The sequence below is a fragment of the Salmo salar genome, chromosome ssa19 (assembly GCF_905237065.1).
Source record: "Salmo salar chromosome ssa19, Ssal_v3.1, whole genome shotgun sequence".
NCBI lineage: Eukaryota > Metazoa > Chordata > Actinopteri > Salmoniformes > Salmonidae > Salmo > Salmo salar.
In genome coordinates, this window is record NC_059460.1 from 66,480,575 (window position 1) to 66,492,645 (window position 12,071).

Below are 12,071 nucleotides of genomic sequence, written 5' to 3' on the forward strand. Positions count from 1 at the left end.
GTTTGCGCTTAGTGGGACTATAAATTGTTTTTCAACAAGACATTGACCCAACACACATCCAGGCTGTGTAAGGGCTATTTGACAAAGAAGGAGAGTGATGGAGTGCTGCATCAGATGACCTGCCCTCCACAATCACCCGACCTCACCCCAGTTGAGATGGTTTGGGATGAGTTGGACCGCAGAGTGAAGGAAAAGCAGCCAACAAGCTGCTTAACATATGTGGGAGCTCCTTCAAGACTTGAAAAAGTGTTCCAAGTGAAGCTGGTTGAGAGAATGCCAAGAGTGTGCAAAGCTGTCAAGACAAAGGGTGGATACTTTTTTGGGGGGGTTACTACATGATTCCATATGTGCTTTTTCAGTTTTGATGTCTTTACTATTATTCTACAATTGACTAAATAACAATTTCTTATTTCACCACATTCTATAAGTCAATAGGTGTTGTCTAAGAGGGCAGTGAATATGTAAAAGGTTGTGGATTATAACCTTTTATGGATATAAAAGGGATTTGGATGTATTGCATCTCGTTCTTTGTCCATTTCTTTCTGCAGTCAATGCACCAAATTCACACTAAAAGTTGGCAACTTCACCATATGATGACACCATTGTCTCTCCCTCCCCCCACGCATCCAACCTTGGCGTCATCCTGGATTCCACATTCTGCTTCGACCACCACACCTGTCAAAACCTAATTATTCCTCCTCCGCAAAATCTCCAGAGTCAGGTCTTTCTCTCCAGTCCTGCTGCTAAAAAAACGTATTCATGCATTCATCTCCCCCCGACTAGACTACTGTAACTCACTACTCTCTGGCATCAACACAAGGTCCCAAATAGTTAAACTCTGCAGCCCGACTTCTCACCCACACCAAGTCATAGCGGCACATCACCCCTGTCCTTTTTTTCAGAGATGAGTGGTTTTTAATCATGCCCTATAACCAATTACTAGGAATTGTCAATGGGTAGGTGCTAGGGGTGGGAATTGCCAGGGACCTCACGATATTATCATGATACGTAGTGTGGCAATCCTCTTCAAAGTTAGGAGCGTTTGTCACAAATTAAGTGGGAAACTGTCACCAAAATCAGCCCAGAATGAAAGTTCTTTCGAACATGACAGTACCTGTGTTTTTCTTTCTCTGTCCTGGTCCACCCAGGCCGCAGGCAAGGTCAAGGATAGCAGGGTTTGTTACACAAATCTGGTTCTCGGTAGGTCCAGGTCTAAACGCCAACAGGTAAGTCCAAAACAGTCCAGCTCGTACACGGTAAATCCAGCCAATGTAGATTGTATCTTTCTCTATGGTTCATAGATCCTTCCCGCCCTCTCTCTCCCTCTTCCTGGTTTTTCTTGACCCTTTATCTGTGGGTCGGCTCCACCTTCTGAGGTCCCCCTTGCTTCTGGGAATTGTAGTTTTGGCAGTCGGCCATTTTGTGATCTGTAGTTCTGTTCAGGGTGGCCATTTTAGTGATTGGGCAGAGCCCGTTTATTAGTTCTGACCTCACATATCTGCCATTGATCACTCGACCCCCTTCTTTGCCACAGTAGGTGCCGATACGATATGTATTGCGATTCGATACTGTGGTTTTATTGCGATTCAATGTTCCGAACGTATTGTTCACTAAATATCTGCTGCAGATACAGGAGCCATGAGAAAACTAGTTTTGATCAGTCATGGAAATAAAAGTGCTGAAAACAAGTTGGCTCTCTATTTAAAAAGAAGATGAAGAACAAGCTATGAGGGAAATACTGGAGTTGTTGCAGGTACAGCTGACTAGTGCAAAATTAATATTGCGATATTGTCAATATGATATACAGTTGAAGTCGGAAGTTTACATACACCTTAGCAAAATACATTTAAACTCAGTTTTTCACAATTCCTGATGTTTAATCCTAGTAGAAATTCCCTGTCTTAGGTCAGTTAGTTATTTTAAGAATGTGAAATGTCAGAATAATAATAGAAAGAATGATTTATTTCAGCTTTTATTTCTTTCAACACATTCCCATTGGGTCAACTCTTACACTCAATTAGTATTTGGTAGCATTGCCTCCACCCAATAAATTGGGTGAATTTTGGCCCATTGCTCACACACGCTTTTTCAGTAATGCCCACACATTTTCAATACCTTGACTTTGTTGTCCTTAAGGCATTTTGCCACAACTTTGGAAGCACAACTTTTTAGGCCTTTCAGGTTATGTCGATATAGGACTCGTTTTACTGTGGATATAGATACTTTTGTACCTGTTTCCTCCAGCATCTTCACAAGGTCCTTTTGCTGTTGTTCTGGGATTGATTTGCACTTTTCGCACCAAAGTACGTTAATCTCTAGGAGGCAGAACGCCTCTTGCAATTTTTTTTCTGACGTCTTGGCTGATTTCTTTTGATTTTCCCATGAGGCCAAGCAAAGAGGCACTGAGTTTGAAGGTAGGCCTTGAAATACATCCACAGGTACACCTCCAATTGACTCAAATGATGTAAATTAGCCTATCATAAGCTTCTAAAGCCATGACATCATTTTCTGGAATTTTTAAGCTGTTTAAAGGCACAGTCAACTTAGTGTATGTAAACTTCTGACCCACTGGAATTGTGATACAGTGAATTTATAAGTGAAATAATCTGTCTGTAAACAATTGTTGGAAAAATGACTCCGACCTAAGTGAATGTAAACTTCTGACTTCAACTGTATCTTCAAAAGTCATATGTAACCGTATCGATTCCCCCACCACCACACACACATCACTTGTTGGGACTATGTCTCTCTGTGACTATTACTATTTGAAGACACATTTGTAGTTGGGGGGGGGCAGTGGACACCAACCATCCTCCTGGAGTTCTAATCTCTGGTAGTTTTTTACTCCAACCATCAAATATCACATCAGCTTCCGCCAAACACGTTCTTGATGAGAAGCTAAGTGTAGGTGTGTGTGTGTGTGTGTGTGTGTGTGCAATAATACAACTCTTCCAACTTTCTTGTTGGTATGAGATTGTAGTTCTCTAGTTGTGTATAGTATGTTAGTCTCCGAGAAAGCTTGTGCTGACAATGTAAAAAAAAATATATATCGTTTTTTTTACTTCATACCATCGATGATTTACGCTGTTGCTGCAATATAACTCCTATCTGATTATGTTTAGCGAACACCCTCTTTCTTTCACCGTGATCTGTTTTCCTCTCACAGGAACACTTTCCATAACTTGAGCACATGTAAAACAATAACTTAACATATCATCAGTTTATTTAGCAAAATTATGAATAAGACTTTGTGATTATACTGAAAATTATACCATGGGCTGCTGCATCTCATAGGCCTAAAACAGTAAGTTTCTCTTATGCTACTGTGTTTGGACTCTGAGAACCAGAGCCCTTTAGTCTGTCATGTAGACATTCATGATGTTCTGCAATGAATAGACGGCAGATGGGGTGTAGGCCAGGATGGTCCACCATGCAAACAGGCTGTTCTGGGACCTGTCTGCATCTTCTGGTGATCTATTGAAAACAGTACAACAATGATATAGCAAATTAAGATGCATGATGTATTTTCATGACAAAACAAAGTAGCCCACACACCTGTGGAAGTTTGTTGCTTTCAGGGTCCAACTCAGCTCCAACTGACAGGTTGAATACCATGTGCCTTTTCTTTAACCTCTTACATCTAGATGTTCCGCTAGCGGAACACCTGCTCCAATATCCAATGATAGGCGTGGCGCGAATTACAAATTTCTCAAAAATACAAAAACTTCAATTTTTCAAACATATGACTATTTCACAGCATTTTAAAGACAAGACTCTCCTTTATCTAACCACACTGTCCGATTTCAAAAAGGCTTTACAGCGAAAGCAAAACATTAGATTATGTCAGCAGAGTACCAAGCCAGAAATAATCAGACACCCATTTTTCAAGCTAGCATATAATGTCACAAAAAACAAAACCACAGCTAAATGCAGCACTAACCTTTGATGATCTTCATCAGATGACAACCCTAGGACATTATGTTATACAATGCATGTTTTGTTCAATCAAGTTCATATTTATATCAAAAACCAGCTTTTTACATTAGCATGTGACGTTCAGAACTAGCATACCCCCCGCAAACATCCGGTGAATTTACTAAATTACTCACGATAAACGTTCACAAAAAACATAACAATTATTTAAAGAATTATAGATACAGAACTCCTCTATGCACTCGATATGTCCGATTTTAAAATAGCTTTTCGGTGAAAGCACATTTTGCAATATTCTCAGTAGATAGCCCAGCAATCACGGCTAGCCATTTAGACACCGACCAAGTTTAGCCCTGATCAAACTCCGATTTACTATTACAAAAGTTTGATTACCTTTTGTTGTCTTCGTCAGAATGCACTCCCAGGACTGCTACTTCAATAACAAATGTTGGTTTGGTCCAAAATAATCCATCGTTATATCCGAATAGCGGCGTTTTGTTCATGCGTTCCAGACACTATCCGAAATGGTAAAGAAGGGTCGTGCGCATGGCGCAATTCGTGACAAAAGAATTCTAAATATTCCATTACCGTACTTCGAAGCATGTCAACCGCTGTTTAAAATCAATTTTTATGCCATTTTTCTCGTAGAAAAGCGATAATATTCCGACCGGGAATCTCCTTTTCGGCAAACAGAGGAAAAAATCACAAAGACGGGGGCGGTCAGGTCACGCGCCTAAGCCCAGAGTCCCTTGATCGGCCACTTGAGAAAGGCGATAATGTGTTTCAGCCTGGGGCTGGGATGACGACATTCAGGTTTTTCCCGGGCTCTGAGCGCCTATGGACGACGTAGGAAGTGTCACGTTAGAGCAGAGATCCTTTGTAAAAGATAGAGATGGAAAAGAAGTTCCAGAAATGGTCAGACAGGCCACTTCCTGTAAAGGAATCTCTCAGGTTTTGACCTGCCATTTGAGTTCTGTTATACTCACAGACACCATTCAAACAGTTTTAGAAACTTTAGGGTGTTTTCTATTCATATATAATAAGTATATGCATATTCTAGTTACTGGGTAGGATTAGTAACCAGATTAAATCGGGTACATTTTTTATCCAGCCGTGAAAATACTGCCCCCTAGCCATAAGAGGTTAAGGGGTAAGAGGGTGGGATCTGAGACTATATTAGCCAAGCAGGGCTGTATATGTAAATCTACTCAAATTTGTATCCGTCCCCACACCCACAGTCGGACTGATGATTTAATTGGGAAGATCTCAATTGTGTCGTGACTTTACTTTCATTAATCTGATGACTGTTATTCATCTAATCAACTAACTGTTAAATTGTTACCTGATTTTTAAGTGAATCATGTAAAAATTAACTCATTAGGAATTGGGGCACTACGAGAGCGGTTCTTTAACCTCTCTGGGCTAGGTGGGACGAAATCGTCCCACCTGCTCAACAGCCAGTGGAATCCCGTTGCGCGTTATTCAAATACCTTAGAAATGCTATTACTTCTATTTCTCAAACATATGACTATTTTACACCATTTTAAAGACAAGACTCTCGTTAATCTAACCACACTGTCCGATTTCCAAAAGGCTTTACAACGAAAGCAAAACATTAGATTATGTCAGCAGAGTACCCAGCCATAAATAATCAGACACCCATTTTTCAAGCTAGCATATAATGTCACATAAACCCAAACCACAGCTAAATGCAGCACTAACCTTTGATGATCTTCATCAGATGACACACCTAGGACATTATGTTATACAATACATGCATGTTTTGTTCAATCAAGTTCATATTTATATCAAAAAACAGCTTTTTACATTAGCATGTGACGTTCAGAACTAGCATACCCCCCGCAAACTTCCGGTGAATTTACTAAATTACTCACGATAAACGTTCACAAAAAACATAACAATTATTTTAAGAATTATAGATACAGAACTCCTCTATGCACTCGATATGTCCGATTTTAAAATAGCTTTTCGGTGAAAGCACATTTTGCAATATTCTAAGTAGATAGCCCGGCATCACAGGGCTAGCTATTTAGACACCCACCAAGTTTAGCCCTCACCAAAGTCAGATTTACTATAAGAAAAATGTTATTACCTTTGCTGTTCTTTGTCACAATGCACTCCCAGGACTTCTACTTCAATAACAAATGTTGGTTTGGTTCAAAATAATCCATCGTTATATCCAAATAGCGGCATTTTGTTTGTGCGTTCAAGACACTATCCGAAGTGTAAATAAGGGTCACGAGCATGACGCATTTCGTGACAAAAGATTTCTAAATATTCCATTACCGTACTTCGAAGCATGTCAACCGCTGTTTAACCTGTTATGGCTAGGGGGCAGTATTTTCACAGCCGGATAAAAAACGTACCCGATTTAATCTGATTATTATTACTCCTGCCCAGAAACTAGAATATGCATATAATTATTAGCTTTGGATAGAAAACACTCCAAAGTTTCTAAAACTGTTTGAATGGTGTCTGTGAGTATAACAGAACTCAAATGGCAGGCCAAAACCTGAGAAGATTCCATGCAGGAAGTGCCCTGTCTGACAATTTCTTGCCCTTCTTGATTATCTCTATCCATTACAGGTGATCTCTGCTGTTACGTGACACTTCCTACGGCTCCCATGGGCTCTCAGAAGGCGGCAAAAAGCTGAATCGTGGCTTTGCAGGCTCTGGCTGAAAAAAAGTAGCGCGTTTGGATAGTGGCTGGTCACAGTACTGTGAGACTCAGGCGCGTGCCCGAGTCGACCCCATGCTTTGTTTTCTTTCGTCTGTTTACCTAAACGCAGATTCCCGGTTGGAATATTATCGCTTTTTTACGAGAAAAATTGCATAAAAATGCGTCATGCTCGTGACCCTTATTTACACTTCGGATAGTGTCTTGAACGCACAAACAAAATGCCGCTATTTGGATATAACGATGGATTTTTTTGAACCAAACCAACATTTGTTATTGAAGTAGCAGTCCTGGGAGTGCATTCTGACGAAGAACACCAAAGGTAATCAAACTTTTGTAATAGTAAATCGGAGTTTGGTCAGGGCTAAACTTGGTGGGTGTCTAAATAGCTAGCTGTGATGGCTGGGCCATCTACTCAGAATATTGCAAAATGTGCTTTCACCGAAAAGCTATTTTAAAATCGGACACCTCGATTGCACAAAGGAGTTCTGTATCTATAATTCTTAAAATAATTGTTTTTTGTGAACGTTTATCGTGAGTAATTTAGTAAATTCACCGGAGGTTTGCGAGAGGTATGCTAGTTCTGAACGTCACATGCTAATGTATAAAGCTGTTTTTTGATATAAATATGAACTTGATTGAACAAAACATGCATGAATTGCATAATCTGATGAAGATCATCAAAGGTTAGTGCTGCATTTAGCTGTGGTTTAGTTTTTTGTGACATATGCTAGCTTGAAAAATGTGTGTCTGATTATTTCTGGCTGCGTACTCTGCTGACATAATCTAATGTTTTGCTTTCGCTGTAAAGCCTTTTTTTAAAATCGGACAGTGTGGTTAGATAAAGGAGAGTCTTGTCTTTAAAATGCTGTGAAATAGTCATATGTTTGAAAAATGGAAGTTTTTGTATTTTTGAGGAATTTGTAATTAGCGCCACGCCTATCATTGGAGCAGGTGTTCCGCTAGCGGAACGTCTAGATGTAAGAGGTTAAAATCAATTTTTATGCCATTTTTCTCGTAAAAAAGCGATAATATTCCGACCGTGAAAGCGTGTTTACGTTCAAAGAGAGAGAAAATAAAAACATGGGATCCCCTCGTGCACGAGCCTCAGTCTGATGGTCCTCTAATAGACCACTTACCAAAGGCGCTAATGTTTTTCAGCCAGGGGCTGGAATTACATCATTCAACTTTTTCCCGGGTTCTGAGAGCCTATGGGAGCCGTAGGAAGTGTCACGTTACAGCAAAGATCCTCAGTTTTCAATAAAGAGAGTCAAGAAGAACAAGAACTTGTCAGACAGGCCACTTCCTGTAAGGAATCTTCTCAGGTTTTTGCCTGCTATATGAGTTCTGTTATACTCACAGACACCATTCAAACAGTTTTAGAAACATTAGGGTGTTTTCTATCCAAAGCCAATAATTATATGCATATTCTAGTTACTGGGCAGGAGTAGTAACCAGATTAAATCGGGTACGTTTTTTATCCGGCCGTGCAAATATTGCCCCCTATCCCCAACAGGTTAACATTTGAAGCCTCCTCCCTAAGTTTGTTTTATTCACTGCCTTAGCACACTCTGCCAACCCGGATGTCCTAGCCGTGTCTGAATCCTGGTTTAGGAAGACCACCAAAAACCCTGAAATTTCCATCCCTAACTATAACATTTTCCGACAAGATAGAACTGCCAAAGGGGGCGGAGTTCCAATCTACTGCAGAGAGAGCCTGCAAGGTTCTGTTATACTATCCAGGTCTGTGCCCAAACAATTTGAGCTCCTACTTTCAAAAATTCACCTTTCCAGAAACAAGTCTCTCATTCACCATTACCGCTTGCTATAGACCACCTTCTGCCCCTAGCTGTGCCCTGGACACCATATGTCAATTGATTGCCCCCCATCTTTCTTCAGAGCTCGTGCTGTTAGGGGACCTAAACTGGGACATGCTTAACACCCTGGCCGTCCTACAATCTAAGCTTGATGCCCTCAATCTCACTCAAATTATCAATGAACCTACCAGGTACAACCCCCAAATCCGTAAACACGGGCACCCTCATAAATATCATCCTAACCAACCTGCCCTCCAAATACCTCTGCTGTCTTCAGCCTGGATCTCAGCGATCACTGTCTCATTGCCTGCATCCGTAATGGGTCTGAGGTCAAATGACCACCGCTCATCACTGTCAAACGCTCCCTAAATCACTTCAGCGAGCAGGCCTTTCTAATCGACCTGGCCCGGGTATCCTGGAAGGACATTGACCTCATTCCGTCAGTAGAGGATGCCTGGTTATTCTTTAAAAGTACTTTCCTCACCATCTTAAATAAGCATGCCCCGTTCAAAAAATGTTGAACCAGGAACAGATATAGCCCCTGGTTCACTCCAGACCTGACTGTCCTTGACCAGCACAAAAACATCTTGTGGCGTACTGCATTAGCTTCGAATAGCCCCCGCAATATACACCTTTTCAGGGAAGTTAGGAACCAATATACACAGGCAGTTAGGATCGTAAAGGCTAGCTTTTTCAAACAGACATTTGTATCCTGTAGCACAAACTCCTATAAGTTCTGGGACACTAAAGTCCATGGAGAATAAGAGCACCTCCTCCCAGCTGCCCACTGCACTGAGGCTAGGAAACACTGTCACCAAGGATAAATCTGCAATAATTGAGAATTTCAATAGGCATTTTTCTACGGCTGGCCATGCTTTCCACCTGGCTACCCCTACCCCAGTCAACAGCCCTGCACCCCCCACAGCAACTTGCCCAAGCCTCCCCCATTTTTCCTTCACCCGTATCTAGATAGCTGATGTTCTGAAAGAGATGTAAAACCTGGACCCCCAACAAATCAGACGGGCTAGATAATCTGGACCCTCTCTTTCTAAAATTATCCGCCGAAATTGTTGCAGGCCCTATTACTAGCCTGTTCAACCTCTTTCGTATCATCTGAGATCCCCAAAGATAGGAAAGCTGCCATGGTTATCCCTCTCTTCAAAGGGGGAGACGCTCTAGACCCAAACTGCTGCTGACCTATATTTATCCTACCCTGCCTTTCTAAGGTCCTCGAAAGAAAAGTTAACAAACAGATCACCGACCATTTCGAATCCCACCATACCTTCTCCGCTATGTAATCTGGTTTCCGAGCTGGTCATGGGTGCACCTCAGCCACGCTCAAGGTCCTAAACGATATCATAACCGCCATCGATAAAAGACAATACTGTGCAGCCGTCTTCATCGACCTGGCCAAGGCTTTCGACTCTGTCAATCACCACCTTCTTATTGGTAGACTCAACAGCCTTGGTTTCTCAAATGACTGCCTCGCCTGGTTCACCAACTACTTCTCAGACAGAGTTCAGTGTGTCAAATCGGAGGGCCTGTTGTCCGGACCTCTGGCAGTCTCAATGGGGCTGCCACAGGGTTCAATTCTCGGGCCAACTCTTTTCTATGTATACATCAATGATGTCGCTCTTACTGCTGGTGATTCTCTGATCCACCTCAACGCAGACGACACCATTCTGTATACTTGTGTCCCTTCTTTGGACACTGTGTTAACTAACCTCCAGACGAGCTTCAATGCCATACAACTCTCCTTCCGTGGCCTCCAACTGCTCTTAAATGCATGTAAAACTAAATGCATGCTCTGCAACCGATCCCTGCCCGCCCAGTATCACTACTCTGAATGGTTCTGACTTAGAATATGTGGACAACTACAAATACCTAGGTGTCTGTTTAGACTGTAAACTCTCCTTCCAGACTCACATTAACCTGTTAGGGCTAGGGGGCAGTGTTGACACGGCCGGATAAAAAACGTACCCGATTTAATCTGGTTACTACTCCTGCCCAGTAACTAGAATATGCATATAATTATTGGCTTTGGATAGAAAACACCCTAAAGTTTCTAAAACTGTTTGAATGGTGTCTGTGAGTATAACAGAACTCATATGGCAGGCCAAAACCTGAGAAGATTCCATGCAGGAAGTGGCCTGTCTGACAAGTTGTGTTTCATCTTGGCTCTTTTTATTGAAGACTGAGGATCTTTGCTATAACGTGACACTTCCTACGGCTCCCATAGGCTCTCAGAGCCCGGGACAAAGCTGAACGATATCGAGGCAGCCTCTGGCTGAAACACTTTATCGCGTTTGGCAAGTGGCCGATCAGAGTACTATCGGCTTAGGCGCGTGCCCGAGTCGACCCCATGCTTTATTTTCTTTCGTCTGTTTACCTAAACGCAGATTCCCGGTCGGAATATTATCGCTTTTTTATGAGAAAAATTGCATTAAAAATTGATTTTAAACAGCGGTTGACATGCTTCGAAGTACGGTAATAGAATATTTAGAATTTTTTTGTCACGAATTGCGCCATGCTCGTCACCCTTATTTACCCTTTCGGATAGTGTCTTGAACGCACGAACAAAACGCCGCTATTTGGATATAACTATGGATTATTTTGAACCAAACCAACATTTGTTATTGAAGTAGAAGTCTTGGGAGTGCATTCTGACGAAGACAGCAAAGGTAATAACATTTTTCTTATAGTAAATCTGACTTTGGTGAGTGCTAAACTTGCTGGGTGTCTAAATAGCTAGCCCTGTGATGCCGGGCTATCTACTGAGAATATTGCAAAATGTGCTTTCACCGAAAAGCTATTTTAAAATCGGACATATCGAGTGCATAGAGGAGTTCTGTATCTATAATTCTTTAAATAATTGTTATGCTTTTTGTGAACGTTTATCGTGAGTAATTTAGTATATTCACCGGCAGTGTTCGGTGGGAATGCTAGTCACATGCTAATGTAAAAAGCTGGTTTTTGATATAAATATGAACTTGATTGAACAAAACATGCATGTATTGTATAACATAATGTCCTAGGGTTGTCATCTGATGAAGATCATCAAAGGTTAGTGCTGCATTTAGCTGTGGTTTGGGTTTATGTGACATTATATGCTAGCTTGAAAAATGGGTGTCTGATTATTTCTGGCTGGGTACTCTGCTGACATAATCTAATGTTTTGCTTTCGTTGTAAAGCCTTTTTGAAATCGGACAGTGTGGTTAGATTAACGAGAGTCTTGTCTTTAAAATGGTGTAAAATAGTCATATGTTTGAAAAATTGAAGTTTTTGCATTCTTTAGGTATATATCGCGCCACGGGATTACACTGGCTGTTGAGTAGGCGTCCCACCTAGCCCATAGAGGTTAAGATGCTTTTGAGAAAGCGGGTCCTGTTGAGTTTGCTGTCAAATAAGGACATGGTCGTCACGGTTTACCCATGGTTGTATTTGTCTCATCAGGTCTCTCTGGACTATTTGACACAGGTCTGCACCACGCCAGCCCCTCTGGGCCAGACGCCTCAGTCATGAATCTGATCTCTGCTCTTGAGTCCCAGCGGGGTCCCCAGCCTCAACCCTCCGCCTCCTCCCTGCTTTCCCAGTTCCGCACGCCGTCCTGGCAGACAGGTAGG

The 12,071-nt window shown here is 41.7% G+C and overlaps 1 protein-coding gene across 1 annotated transcript in view; it reads left to right on the forward strand.

Moving 5' to 3' along the window:
- Positions 1-12,071, forward strand: part of LOC106579416 (proline-rich protein 12) — a 61,890-nt gene that overhangs the window by 20,553 nt on the left and 29,266 nt on the right. Inside the window, 1 exon segment of the mRNA XM_045702614.1 lies at positions 11,902-12,066. Coding sequence (XP_045558570.1) covers positions 11,902-12,066 — 165 coding nt within the window.